The sequence below is a fragment of the Ursus arctos genome, unplaced genomic scaffold (assembly GCF_023065955.2).
Source record: "Ursus arctos isolate Adak ecotype North America unplaced genomic scaffold, UrsArc2.0 scaffold_18, whole genome shotgun sequence".
NCBI lineage: Eukaryota > Metazoa > Chordata > Mammalia > Carnivora > Ursidae > Ursus > Ursus arctos.
Window position 1 is genome coordinate 47,150,052 of NW_026622852.1, and position 15,812 is coordinate 47,165,863.

Consider the following 15,812-nt stretch of genomic DNA (forward strand, 5'->3'; position numbering starts at 1 on the left):
CCTGAATTTGGTTCCCCTGGAGATTCTGTGAAATCTTCCATATCCTTTTAATAAATTCCACTTCTGATTAAATCAGCAAGCATTGGTGTTTATTGCTTACAATTAAGGCCTTTATTAAAACTGAACAGAAGGAGAATCCAGGCAGAGGGAACAGTATAAGCCAAATAACAAGAGGCCAGTTAGCTTAGTGATTCAGAGAGGAGGCTCTGAGGCCAGACAGATTTGAATCTGAATCAACGTTCTATATTTTACTACCTATGAGAACTTGCTCAGTGTATTTAAACTCTCAAAGCCTTGATTCCTGCTTAGTAAAGTGGGGATAGTAGTATATATTTCTTATTAGGTTCTTTTGAGAATTAAACAAGGCCATAATAACTCATTTAAACCTTTTATTTTTTTTTAGATTTTATCTATTTACTCATTCGACAGAGATAGAGACAGCCAGCGAGAGAAGGAACACAAGCAGGGGGAGTGGGAGAGGAAGAAGCAGGCTCATAGCGGAAGAGCCTGATGTGGGGCTCGATCCCATAATGCCGGGATCACGCCCTGAGCCGAAGGCAGACGCTTAACCGCTGTGCCACCCAGGCACCCCCATTTAAAGCTTTTAATATTTGATACAGAACAAGACCTCCACAGATGATTGCTTTATTAATAATAATGATGATGATAATAAGCATGGTATTTGGGAGAAAATATAAGCAATTTGATTCTGCTGGTGTTGAAAGCACAAGGAGGGGCGGTAGGAAATGAGGACAAAGACTATGGAGAAGTTACAAGTCATATTAAGAAACTTGAGGTATGGGCTGGGATCACTTAAGGTGATGAAACAGGAGAATTATGTTGAAGTATAAATATCATATTAAAGTAACTAGGAGAATGATATAACCAGGTTTTGCCTTGAATATATATCCTCCACAGCTAGTCGTAGAGCTCAACCTGACCACTGTACTTGTACACTGTAGGATGTTGTAATACACACTGCTATTACTGAGTCTTGATGTCATACAAACTGAAACGATTTCTTTCTGATAAATACAAACTGTCCAAAAGTGTGCATATATATCATTTGTCAGTATGTCTTGCAACTGGATCAGAAGGGGCTGGGTCTATACTTGAAATAATAGCTTCTCCTTTGTCTGACCTGAGAGACGATTAAACTTTGGGTGAAGTTTATAAAACAGGAGGAATGCTCCCTCAGGTGACCGGTAGAACTATGAACCACATCTGCAAGTCTGAGATTCTTCTCTGACTTTTATGTAATCAAATATCACCTGCTACTTTTTACAACATATTGTTTTGCACCAGCGTCTTGACCTAGAGTCCATATTAAGTAAAAGATGAAAGGCTTTGTTGTCAAGTCAAGAACAATCCATACTACCATTTTGCAGTATGTGGTATTTCTTGCCAAATGCTAGTAAGTATTACATTGTGTCTGTTAGCGCTAACCCTTCTGGTGCTGATTAGACAGTCTTACAGTTAGTGCTCAGTTCTGCTCTCCATTTATCATGGTTGTCTACTTGTTTAGTCTCATCTAATTTCCACCATTATTTCCTCTCTCCACCCTTACTCCACACCCATACCTACCTCCAAGAAACACTCTTTGATCTAATTTTGATTTTCCAGTAGCTACTGAAATCAAACTAGAGTCACTGTGCAACTCAGAATGAGTGCTGAAAAGGACAATGTATGGGCTTGCTGGGGGATGTTAGGGAAGGTGACAAAAACAGAACCCAAAATGTGCTCTGTATCCACTGAATGCTTTATTTCATTTCTGCTATTCCCATCTGTTTTGGCAATGCAGCATAGTTTAGTCAAAAGAAAAAAAAAAAGAGCACAGACTTTTAAGTCAGACAGAGCTGGGTTTGAATTCTAGGTCGACACTCAAGAACCCTATTAGGTTGGCACTGTTATACTCATGTTACAGACTACGATAGAGAAGCCCAGGGAGATTATGTGACTTGCACTGTGTATGTGAATGTTGTATTTGGCATGCTTTCAAAAATATCCATGTTCAACCAGTCTAAATTTGAGTGGTCATGTCTTTCCATAGGCCCCAGTCTTATTTTCACTTTCCTAGGTCATTTGTAGTTAGGGCTCAATACCTACAAAAGATCCCAGAGGATTAAACATCTGCCAGAACTGGACGATGGCTGTTTCAGGGATTCCCTAGAGTCCCATCTTTGCATTTGTTTTTTGAAAATAGCTTCCATTCAGCTCAGTTCTGAGCGGTACAATTACTGTGTATCTGGCAACATGGCACAGGATCATTCTTTCTCGACCTCGGCCACTCTGAGAGGACAGGAGGTAGCCTTTTGCATCAAGCTTATTGGTCCTACCTGTACCTTAGAACCACCTGTTAGAAAAGGCTGATCTGTGATGTTCTGATTACCAATGTCTTGCCAGTCTACAGACTATGTCACGGAAGCTGGTAAATGTGTTAATCTAGAATTGACAAAGTTCTCTCTGCTGTTGTTTAAACATTGTGAATAGATAATAAAAACAATATGAATAATAATGATAGCTAACTTTGAGTGTTTACCATGTGTTGATTATTAAAAGCACTACTAAATCAAGTTTTTTACATGCATTAATTTAATCCTCTCTCAATAACATTATGGTTTGTTACTATTTTGATTTAAAAGTTATAGCCTTTTCTTCACAAAATTCAGAGAATAGAGATCACTACGTGAGATAGATATCAGATTCCTGGAGGCCAGAGCCCTTTTTTTGGCATATTCTTTAGCATAGCACGCAGGCCTTTTTTGGCAATATCTGAGCCAGGCAGATGGGCACTTTGACTTCCCTCATCATAGAATTGAAAATATCAAATGCCTGGCCTGGTTCCAGACTGCTTTGGGCTTTTGAGGGCCACTTGAACCCAAGAAAAATCATGCTTGTGCTGGAACAGACACATGAGAAATAGTTGCTAGTTTGGTTCTGACAAGGAGTACCAAGTCTCGAGTAAAGCATCATATAGAACCTGAGATCTCCATTCAAAACAGATTCACATTCTTTTTGGTGATATGACAAATAATTTAAATGTGGTGAATTATTTATCATTTTGATCTGTCATATACTTGACTTCAGAAGAGTGCTAAACCCAACTCACACGGCTGTTTTCATAAAAAATACGTGATCTCGTTTGTGAGATCCATTTGTGAGAAATGGAGCAATGTATACAGTAATTAAATATTATATTCAGTCAATGATAAAAAGCTTTATGGTTTAGTTGTTTTTTCTGTAATGATTCGGAAGTACCTAATACAGTAACTTAGCATCCAGAATTTGATCATCCAGATTATAGTAATATCACCAATACTACTACTTCAACTTCATTTGAAAGACATCCCATTTTAAAATGTTAAAATATTTGAAATATATTATGTTTAAGAGCAGTATCAGAGCAATACATCCATATACAATTATCCCAATGGCAGAGAAGGGGATAAAGTAAATATAGATGTAAAAAAATTCTGTAGTTACCGCTAAAATGTTAACTTTATAGTTATCTGGGTTCATTTTTTGTCTACACTTCTTTACATTTTCTAAAATGAACATGTATTATTTTCATAATCATAAAAATGGTTAAGTGAATCCCTTCTAAACAGCTCAACCAAAAGTAATATTAAAGATCTACAAAAGAGCAACTTACTTATTTTATAAGTTTAATATGAGATAAAGATTATTTTATTTTCTCAAGGTAGTATGTGAAGAAAAATAATACCGAAGCATCCCAAACTTCAGAAAATATCATTACGGTCCATAAATTATACAAATATGTTAATTACAAAATAGTATAAAAATATATCTTACGTAAAGAAGCCACATATAAATGCATCTGTTTATTTCTTTGTTCTGTTTAGTCAAAAGCTATCTTGTTTACATTATATTATAACCTAATATGAACCATGTAATCAGGAAAGAATACCAGAAAACAGTTTGAATTCTATAAAGTCACTGCATTTGAGAAAAGCCCACAGTGTTTTGCATGTGAGACTTCTCAAAAACCTTGGAAGACTGGGAAGTTAGGAATAGGCTTCGTTTTATAGCTAAAGAAAGTCACAGAGCCATTTAAAAAAATGTGCTCGGGAACATACAAAGTGAATAGAAAGACAGACTGGAATCTAGTTCTGACTGCTATTCTACCGATTAGCTAAACCACTCAGCCCTGCCTTTGTGGACAAGTTGAAGCAACAAACTAACTTAGAAACTAAAACCAGTTGAGCAGGATAGGTTTGCAGGCAATACACCAACAATTCAGTATAATAATACCCAACAGCTAGATTGCTTTGTGTTTTTGGTACACGTTATAACTATTCATTAACCCACACAACATCAATGGAGGTGGGGCTATATTGTTAATACAGTTCATACAGTATGAATAAGTAAAAACATACTGTGGGATTATAATGACTACAAAATCAAATGAGAAACCTACAGAAAAAAAAGTCCAAGGCCTTCCTCTAATTAAACTTCAATCCACAAATAAAACAGGGTACGTTTGTTGAAATGCCAAGCATCCCTTCTTTTTCCTTATTATTTCCATTGATGTTTCCCAAACTGAACATAACATCCCAAAAATGATAGATGAGACTGAAGAGAACCTAAAAGCTACTCAGTTCATCCAATCTCCTTCAGAGACCACAACATCTAAATTTTCCCTAGAATATTTCTTAAGGATTACACCTTTAAAAACCATTTCCAAAATTAAAAGGAACTAGAGAATATGATGTTCTCCTCATAATTAACAATGCTACTCATAATTTCTTGCTTTTGCTCACATGGATCAAGTAAAAGCACTTGATTTTTAAAAATAAATAATAAAATCTAGTAAGATCCCTGGTAATATGCCAGTTTCTAGGAAGCATCTAAGACTGAAACAAAAGTTACAGAGTATCTAAAGAGTCTACAATTTACTAAGTAAGGTTATTTAACATTCTCCAGCCAGGTTGAAAATATTCCTACTCCTATCATTTTCCTTATGACTAGGCAGAATACATTCCTTTTTCTAATTGAATAAATTTCCCCTTCCCTTGATGCTTAGCTGTCTCCCTGGCAAGGGTATCATATAGAACAGCTGTTATATTACCAGTATACAAGCAATCCCATCTGATCTAATTGCAAAACATATGGACAGAATGAAACCAAATTTGGGGGGCTCTGTATCTTTAAAGGAAGAAATAAAGCTCTTCTATTGGTAAAAGCTGTGAACAATGCAATGAATTCAAATTTTGCACAATTTAAACAATATATATTTCACTAAACTACTTTAATTAATTTTAAGTGCATGTTTTACAACCCCCAAACAGAAGGATATGGATAAAGAACCAGCTCCATCTTCAGCCTTTTCTAAGATCTCAGCTAAATGTCCCCTAGAGGTATCAAATCTTAGATATGTTGACCCTACACTGTTTAAGATTTGTCAGGCCTCAGGAATAGTTTCCTTTCTTGGGTATTATCTTCAGTAATCTATTTTCTTCAGAACCACAACTCAATGAGAGCAAATATCTCTGAGGCAGATCAAAATTGCTGAGTCAATGTCAAGAATTAAAAATTAAACTAGCCCTGGTGATATCACCTGACTTGATCTCACATAAAGAAAAGCTTACTAAGCTTATCACAACTTTTTATTCATTTTTTTCCATTTTATTCATTTATTTTTTATGACTATAAAATAAAAATTGGATGTATTCACTGAAAAAAAAAAAACCTTGGAAAATTCAGAAAAACACAGAGGGTAATTTATTTTTTTTTTTTTAAGATTTTATTTATTTATGTGACAGAGAGACAGCCAGCGAGAGAGGGAACACAGCAGGGGGAGTGGGAGAGGAAGAAGCAGGCTCACAGTGGAGGAGCCCGATGTGGGGCTCGATCCTAGAACGCCGGGATCATGCCCTGAGCCGAAGGTGGACGCTTTAACGACTGCGCTACCCAGGCGCCCCCACAGAGGGTAATTTAAATGACCCATAATCCCATAACTTAGCTTTAGCCACTTCACATTTTGGTGTATTTCTCTTATCTTACGTATATTGCTACTTAACAAAACGTAAGCATTTTAATGGCTACATAACAGTTCAGAGATTACCATAATTTCTTTATCACAGAAGTTTAGAGTACAAGAATTCCTATTTCAAAAATCTTTACTGAAAGAACAAAGCCAGTATATAAACCAAATGAGAGTGGAACTGATTCAAGCGCGGGCAATGATATAGAGGTGAGAGGTGAAGGTTGGGACGAGGGCCCAGAAGTAGGCCCACCTGGTCTCCTCAGTCCCTATGCTGGCTCCCAAACGCAACTACAGGTGCCCCCAAACGATACAGTTTAAAAACCACAAATCTAGTCTACCTCTCTCATTTTACAGATGAAATTCTTTGCCCGAGATCACAGAACTGGTGAGAGAACTGAGAAAGAACATTGGGTCCCATGGCTTAGAGACAAACGCTCAGCTTCTCCAGCTTAGCTACTCTTTCTACAAAAGTCTTCAGATGTTCATTTGCTTACTGGTGTTCTTCCTTTACTAAGATAAATAGAAGGAACAAAATTAGGTAACAAAAACTGAATAATTAATGTAATTTGTTAGATCTCAAAGAACCCCACTTGCCCTAAGTAAGTTTCATACTATTCCTGTGAGTTAAGGGTAAAAGAAGGAGAAAAGTTCATTTCTAAACTGAGGGAAAAGACTATGAGATTACATTATTTTCCCCAAGAATACACTGCTAAGTATAGTATAGCAAAAAACCATTCCCTCTTCTTCACTCATTCAATCAGTAAATATTTATTGAGAATCTTTTTTGAGTTGGACACTGGGGACATAATTGTGAACATAACAAACAGAAGTCCCTGCCCCCATGGACTTTATAAGCCTGATGTGTTTGAATAAGCTACTTTACCTCTCTGACTCTCTGTATTTTTCATCCAGAAAGTAAGGATAATAATATTGTACTATTACATTGTTGAAGAGTTAAATGACATGATGTATGGGAAAAAAAATCCTGATACGTAACTAGGCATATAGTAATATGAGCTCAGTTAACATTAGTTACTATTCCAGCCAAAGTGTCAAATATTAAATTGGAAGTGAGAAGTCAGAGTATCAAGTCTCTATGCTACTAACACACTGATTTGAGGCAATACACCCAAAATAGTATATTAAGATAATTCCAAACAGATTTCTACACTAGAAGAAAAGTAAATAATATATCAGTCTGGAAAAAAGGATATTTACATGAGCCCTCCCAATCAAGTTCTGTAGTTCACCTTGTCATCTCCATCACACTTGCTTTCAATGACTAGTGGGCTCTTTCCTTAACAGTCAGCCCCACAGAGTGCCTGGCAAAGAAAATATAAAGAAATCCTCATCTTCAAATACCATTTTTCCATCCTGTAATTATGAGCAGCAAAATCAGTCAAAGATTTATATTCAACAAAGTAAACCTAAAAGACAACAGTTTGAAATACAAAATATCAAATGTGAAACCCACTAAAAACCTATGAAGATTTGGTCAATATTCATCAACAAAAGTACTAACAGAGGAAAGAAGTTAAGCCTTTATTCACTCATATGATACCCAGAACTCAACAAAATATGGATGTCACAGTCTTGGAGACTCCAAGAACACCTTGTAAACTGTAAAGTACTGCACACTTGTTAATTATTGGAAACATTCTGTTCACTATTAACTTTAATTAGATTTCTACAAAGGAAATTCTGTCATTCAAAAGATCAAACATTTGTTTCTCAACCAAATTAAACCTTTTATATTGGTATGCAGCCCAAATCCACCTACCCAACAAAAACAACTTATATTATTTATAAATAGAAAAATAAATTTGCTACTTATTCAAAGTATTTAACTTTTTTTGAAGCAGGTAACTTCTGTTATGACAGGTGTTTTTTTCCTGTATTGTTCCTTGGGAGAAAAGAAAAGAAAAGAAAAGAAAAGAAAAGAAAAGAAAAGAAAAACAGAATCTGGGCAATAAAAAAAGAGCCCAGAGCGAAAAGAAAAAACTCTTCTCTCATTATTTTCATAAAGAGAGAATTAATACCATGTCCTGAATACTATAGAAATTATGATGCTTTCTTCTCAAATGGGCTTAATAATCTAAATTAAATAGACTAAAAACAAATCCATAGGAAAAAAGTCAAAGTCACAGAGAAAGACAGGTTTTGTTCAGAGTGCAAAGTGTTCAACCCTGTGCACCCTGTTACCAGGCCATCTTCAAGGACATCTTTTGTTCCTCCAGAAAGACTTCTTGGGAGAATTGGGCTTTGAGGAGGCACTGAAGGAGGACAAAGTGGTAAATTGTTAAACAGAGAAGATAATTTGATTCCTTAAAGAACATGAAAGAATAGATGGGGCTAAGAATAAAAGAGAAGAGTGAGAAGGACATATAGAGGAATTTAAAGTGAAAAAATGAGCAAGGAGAACAGAAGAGAGGTTTTTTTGGTTTTTTTTCCTTAATGAAGGAAAAATAATGGGGAAAGTTTTTTTTTTTTTTTTTTTACAACAATACTTATCTGTGAAACAGTAGCATTACCAGAGGGATTATTTTGACACAAATTTATCACATGTACTTAGAAGAGACATCTACAAGGATAATTTTTTTGAATAAACCGTTACTGTGATCCAAACACGTATATGTCCAAACATTATCTTTTTCATCACAATTTTTAAAAGTCTCCCTCCAAAGTTACTAGTGTAGTCTGGGTACTTATTTCCAGTGAAAAACAGATAAACCAAATTACATACTTGAAAAGAGACTAAGTGACCACAGAAGAGGTGCCTGTAACATAATCTCAACATTAGTAATAAAGATTTTTATATCACACCTACAGTAAATAAACAAAAATCAAGATCAAGGCAAAAAGCATGAATTAAAGCTCTTTATAACTAAAAATATCATCTAACACTGCTTTCAGCTAAACAAGATCTTATATTTCTATTCTCTTCTGATCTATTAAGTGCCCTAAAGCAGTAATCTCTCTACCCATAATTTACCCATCAGTAAAAACAGTACTGTGATACTTTTCTTCCATTCTTTTTATAAGGGTGCCAGGACGTCTGGAAGTTAATTTATACATGTTTAGAAATGCTGAGATGAAAAGTAATGCACACTTTAATTTTATGGGTCTTTAAAAAAAATCAAGATAAAAAGACCTAGTCAGATTATTTCAATGTGTAAATTTTCAATTAGCCAGAAGGCTTCCTGGGGTCATAATTCAGAAGATTTGAAACTAATGTTATATAGGAATTTAACTATGCTATTCCAAAAACAAATCAGACTAAGGAATTTTTACAGAAAGCTAGGCACTTAGGCCAGGAATAAGATACAGTAAATTTGAGAAGTCCCTGGGCCTGGGCCTGGGCCTGGCCCTAAAAAGACTACAGACAAACTTCTCTATCACAGACCACATTAAAATCTAATCAAAGGAGGAATTAGACCTACAACTTAAAACCACAGTTGTAAAACACTGTAAAACAGAAAATTCAAAGAGGTGAATGAATAGCATACGATGAAGTGTAGGGAGTAAATGCCAGTAGAACAGTAGAAATTTTCTCAGATTAGTATCCAAGGACGAAAAATTTTTAGCAAAATGGTTTCCTTCTCTTCTCTTCTATGTAACTATTTCCTTAAATGCCAATAATATGGATTCTGGAACCAGAATGACTAAGTTTGAATCTAGGTTCTGCCATAACTGAGCTTCTGTGAGCCCCAGTTTCCTTATCTGTAAGATGAGGACAGTTAATAGTATCTAACTCAATTGTACCTAACTGTTGTGAGGATTAAAGAAGTTGATATACATAAGGCACTCAAAACACTTCCTGGAACATAGTAAGTACAATATGTGTGTGTAATTACTTACAGTGGTCCATAAGCCCTCAGACCTGATGCCAAGTACCAGGAGATCCAAAAACCAAAATTGTTTCTGTAACTCATTTGGCAGCAAAACCTGACCCAAACACATGCAAGGCTATTTTCAGTCTTTATTTATCCCATTCACTGTAAATATACATGCATTTTGCTGCAAATATCTTCATGTATTTGATCATAGGATGCTGACCCACTGGGGTATATTTATTAACTTCCTAAGATCCAGGGGAAAAAATGTAAATTCTGAAACACATCCAGCCCCACAGGTTTTGGATAAAATATAGTGGACCTACATTATCTCTGGAGCCTGAACAATTTCTATGTCCCTAAAACAAATGGTATCTTCTTAAATAACCACAAGCAAATAACTCTCTGTAGCTAGAGCAGAGAATTTTAGGATGAAGAAAACATTACCCGGTATACTTAGGCAGGCCCTGCATTCCCAGAATGTTCCTTTCAAACAAAATCCATTCATGATATTTTATTTACATGTCATACTAGTCAGAATTTTCAAGCTCTAAATTCTAAGGCTTGCTTAAACAAAGCCTATTCTCTTAACTTATATCATAAATAAATGATCAAGGCTCTTTGGGGGCATTAATGTGCCCTGAATCATGCATACCAAATCATTACAGAACTTTTAAGCTAGAAGAGACCCTTGAGAACTAAACTATTACTCCTTCCCTTCCAAACTATTTTATCATCCATAAATTTACCCTCCCCTGTGAGGTAAGAATAACCTGCTCTAACTTGTCTTTAGACTCTGTCTATAGGAACACCCTGTAGGTGAATGTGAATAAACTGGGTGGGGTACTCTAACAGACTTGGGATCTAAAAGGATGGCTTGAATCTAACACAATACATCTACATGTCTGGCAAATGTCTCAGTTCATACTTTAGAAAATAACAAGAATTTCCCAGTCCAGAATGAAGAAACACTCATCTAGTACATGTTTTGTTTTGTTTTGTTTTGTTTTGTTTAAAAAAAAAAAAACCGGCTTAGCTATCTTAATGGACTCAATGAGTCAACAACATAACGTGGCTGCCAAAAACGCTACTGTGATTAGGAACTAACTACATCAACAGTAGTATAGCATCCAGAAGGAACGAGGTAACTGCCCTCTCTACCGCAAGCTAGTCAGAGCATATCTGGAGTATTATGCTCAGCTCTGTGCTCCACACTTTGGGAGGGACGCAGAAAGACTGAAAAAGTCCAGAAGAGGACAGTGAGGGAATCTGAAACCATGTCACATAAAGAAAAGTTGAGGGAGCTGACGTTATTTAGTCCAGATTCCAAGAGAACACGATCACTGTCCCCAAAGAACTGTCATGGCCCAGAGAGAGCAGACTTGTTCTGCCTGCCTCCAAAGGGCAGAACCAGAACCAGTTGGTGTTAACAAAAGAGAGAAAGATTTCAGCTAGCCCTTGGAAGTATTTCCTAAAATGTAAAGCCATGCTAGGAGGGTTTTAAAGTCTTATCTAGCCATACTTTAAAAAATCAAACACTTGTCATCACCTTAGTCTCTTACTGCTGGTAACTACCATCCTCTGGCATCACAGCTTCTCCCTTAATTCTTCTTAAAATGTCCCACCCAGGCAACCAATCAGCCAAATGTATTGCCAAGCCTGTGGGAGGAAAGTGCCTGTTTGCTGGGCAATTAGTTTCAGTTTGCAGATCAGTGTCCTTATAAACAAAAGAGGGCCCTAACTGAGGGGCAGGCAAGAGCTCTCAGCTAGAACTCTATGAAAGAAATTCTTATTAAATCAAAGAGCAGCTAGAAGACCCATCTAATCACATAAGATATTATCGATGGCATTCAGTCCTTACAGGAATATTAAAATAAAATACCTAATACAACCATCTTCCCAAATGCCAGAGAATCCAACTCTGCAAGTCAAACTAGGTCTCTCAAGATCAGTTAGAAGCTTTCCTTCTGTCAAAGAGATGTATGTACTATTTGAAGTAGACTAGAACCCATGCTCAGATAAAAAGGCCATCTTTGATTGTATCACACTGTAAAGCCAAAACTACCTATCAACAGGCCCACAAAGTTCAGTTCAGCTGCTGAGAACTAGACATAGGCAATCCATAGTGAATTCACACATAAAAAAGTATGAACTGTGTTAATTTAAGACACAGAAGAGCTACTGAAGTTGGACAGCCTTCTAAAACTTTTGTCACCCAAGACCACAATAGACATGGTTATATGTTAGTCCATGGAAGTTACTAAAGCCTTGAACTGTTCATATGGCACATATTAATTAATCCAGCTTTACTTCACTTGAAATTGGATTCTTCGAAACTCCTGCTGAAGTACTGGAGAATATGTCCATGAGGGGCTTAATAAGAACACATCCTTCTCTGTGCTTTTAAAACTGAATCCCAGAAGCAATCTAAGTGTCCATAAATAAGGGATTGGTTTTAAAATATATATATATATTAAAATATATGTATATATGTATATATATATGTATATATATATGTGTGTGTATATATATATGTATATGTATATATATATATATATATATATATATACATATACATATATATATAATTCTTGTACCAAAACATGCAACTGTTAAGAAGAATAAGGTAGATCTTAAGTATGGACATAGAAAAAAAATTCGCGATAAATAGCTAAGTGAATACAGCAAGCTGTAAAACAGCTTGCATAGAATTATTTTGAGTTTTTAAAACTATTTTTAAAACCCGTCTGTGTATGTATGTTCACAAATGCCCAGAAAAATGTCTGAAAACAGATCAAACTGTTAACAGTAGTAACCTCTAGGGACTGACTGGAACTAAGAAGCAGTAAAGGAGTGACTTTCACTTTTTCCTTTGTAGACTTCTGGTTGTTTGTATTTTTTTGAAGTAAAGGTTCACTTTGTGATTTAAAAATAACAATACAAAAATAATAAAGATAAAATAACATCAATTACACTGACTTATTTATCACATACTAACGTTCAAAATAAGTGATCGTGCTACTACTTAAATGTGTGCTTCAAACTCTGGAAAATCTAATTCATCGTTTTTCTATTATATTTTACCACCACCACAACAAAAAATTGTCACATTACTGCTAGGTTTCTCAAAAAAAATTGTAGTCATAAGGATAACTAACACACACATGGTGCTTACTTTGGACCAGGAACTGTTCGAAGCACCATAAATGTATTAACTTGGTTAATCTTCACAGCAATCCTATGAAGTAAGTACTATTATTATCTTCATTTCACAGTTGGAGAGAGGTTAAGTGACCTGCCCAAGATTACACGGTTAATAAGGGACAGAGCAAGGATTCAAACCTAAGAATGGACTCCAGGGTCCATACTCTCAACCACTGTGCTTCCTGTCTCTTAGTAATATGTCAATCTCTCTATACCAAAGCCAAAAAAGGTTATAGTCAAAATCCAGCTAGTTAATATACTCCTTCAAGCTAGAAGAGATGCAAACTTAGCTTTTTATGGTTGAATAATGTGCATTCCTACTGATGTCAATGCCACCCTCCAACCCAAGATTCAAGACTGTATTAAGACTCATAATCATGTGGGAAAACTCTCTACAAATTCAATTATAGTCCAAAGTTCATACCTGACTCTACAGCAAATCACTGAGCCTAAGAATTAGGTCAGAGGGCCATTAATGTAAGTACAGCTTGGCAAACAGTTTGGACAAATCTCCACCCCAACTTAGGCAAAGGAATTCAGAAACTCTTGTCTAATGTCTTGACAAGGTAGGTTTTATTTGTTCAGTTCCAGGCCCACTTTAGATTAAAAGGAGACAAGAATAGGAGTTGTCTTTAACTTTGCTTGAAGACTTCAATCTGCAAGAAGAGCCTATTTTCTATGTGGACTCAAAACAGATACTGGCATTTATCAGCATCCTTCAAACTGAACATTCTAACTTAAGGGGGGGGGCGGGGAAATGGGCATCCCTGCCTAAATTGTGTATTTGTCCAAACATATTGACCTTGTAATTGAGGAAGAAAAAATGGTGCAAGAAAGGGATTTAACCTAATTTATAGGCATGCTCAACCTAGATACACACCTGTCCCAAATGACCTACTGAATCCATTTATTTGCAGGGAAAACATGGATTACAATGTCTTTTTTTTTTTTTTTTTTTTTTTTTTGCCCGAGTGCTCTGTCGTACTGTGGTAGACAAAACCCTCAATATCTCTTCCACCTGTCACATGCACGATATAGATATAGATATAGATATAGATATATATGCAACACATTATATATATGCACATTGTACACACACACACACACATTATACACACACAAACACACACACAAGGAGAAATGAACAAGGAAGCAGAAGCTTTGAAAGGAATCCCTTATACTTAGGTTTTGACTCATTGGTTGAAGGAGGTACTGTTCTGGCTTTCAAACTTCCCGAAATAACCCAGGCAGAGAGGCAGGGTGAACGAACCGAACCCAAAAGTTTGCGCCCATTCAGGGTCTCTGACAAAGGCCAGAAAGCCCCGTTTGGAAGGAGATGCGATGCCTTCCACACCGCAGCCGCCCCCCTCCCGGGGAAGCCCAGCCCAGGGGGGACAAAAGACTTTCCAGATTGGGGAGGGGGGCGGGCGAGCTGGAGCTCGACCTCCCCTTAGGAGTCGAAATCCGGGGAAACTTTGGGGTGAGGAATGATCAATTCCGGGCACGAACCCAACCCGGGAGGCCCGCGGCTGGGGTAAGGGTGGGCAGCCGAGGGGCTGGGTGCAGCCGGCAAGCAGCGCGAGGACTCACCTGGGGGAGGGGGAGAGGGGGCCTCGGTGGCAGGTGGGGTGGGCGGGACGGTGCCGCCGCCGGGAAGCTCGGGGGTTGGGCTCAGCGGAGTGGTGGGCGCCGGGCTGGTGGTCGCAACGGGGGTGGTCGGCGCCGGGCCAGTGCTCGTCAAGAGGGTGGTCGGCGCGGGTCTGGTTGTCGCGCGAGGGGTGGTCGGAGTACGGTCCACCGCCGGAGGGGCGGTCGGCGAGGGGCTGAGAGGCGCCTGGAAGGTGGTCGCGGCGAGTCCGGCCGTCGCCCGAGGAGGGGTGGTCTCCGGGGACTGGGCTGAAGAGGACGCAGCCGGGGGCTGATGGACGGTAGTGCGCGGCGCTCCGGTCCTCGGGGCCTGGGCCGTGGGAGTCGTCGCCTTAGAGAAAGGGCGACTGGGCTCGCCCCCTAACCCCGGGCCCGGAGACGCGTCCACCTGCCCCACGGCCCCGCCGCCACCGGTGACATTCCCCGCCGAGGTTGTTGAGGCGGCGGCGGCGGCGGCGGCGGCGGCGGCGGCGGCGCAGCACAACAGGGCGAGGGCGCCCAGGCTCGGCAGGCTCCTCATGGCGCGCTCGGCTCCGCCATTCATTCATTCAGTCATTGAGTCGGTCGGTCAGTCATCTTCTCCTCCCTGCGCTCGGACCAGGGAAGCCGCCGCAGCCGCCACTGCCACCGGGCGCACCATCGCCACCTCCCTCTGACAGGCGGCCGGCCCCGCGGGCGGGCCCCAGCGCGGAGGGAGCGACCGGGCCAAGCGTGGACAGCCCGCCCTCCCCGATTGGCAGCCTCTCCTGACCAATGGGAGGCCACGCTGGCCCACGTGACCCGCCCGCTTCCCGGCCTCTTTGTAGCTCCCCGGGCCAATCAGAGGACGTCGAGGGGAGGGGGCGGTGTTAAGGCGGGAGGAGGGTGGTATGAGCCCCTCTCCAGCCCTTCGGGCTCGCGGCAGTCCCGGCTTTGTCTGCCCAAGGAGCGGGGCGCGGGCCGCGGGCATCGGGCGACGCGGAGCAGACAAAGGACGCGCCCCGCGCGGCAAACGCCGGGCCAAGTCGTCTGCTCCACTGGGCGGCGAGCGCGACCCGGGGCGGGGAGTCCGCTCTCGGGAGCTTCCCCGCCCTCTTGAACAATGGGGCGCCGGCGCCGCACCCGGGCTCGGGTGGAGACTG

At 39.3% G+C, this 15,812-nt stretch overlaps 1 protein-coding gene across 1 annotated transcript in view; it reads right to left on the reverse strand.

The window, feature by feature from the left end:
- The window catches only part of MEGF9 (multiple EGF like domains 9), an 83,930-nt gene extending 68,522 nt beyond the window's left edge, over positions 1-15,408 (reverse strand). The window contains exon 1 of the mRNA XM_026513866.4: positions 14,635-15,408. Within this exon, the coding sequence (XP_026369651.3) occupies positions 14,635-15,235 (601 nt within the window). The 5' untranslated portion in view covers positions 15,236-15,408. The remainder of the gene's footprint in view (positions 1-14,634) is intronic.
- Positions 15,409-15,812: the final 404 nt, after the last annotated feature.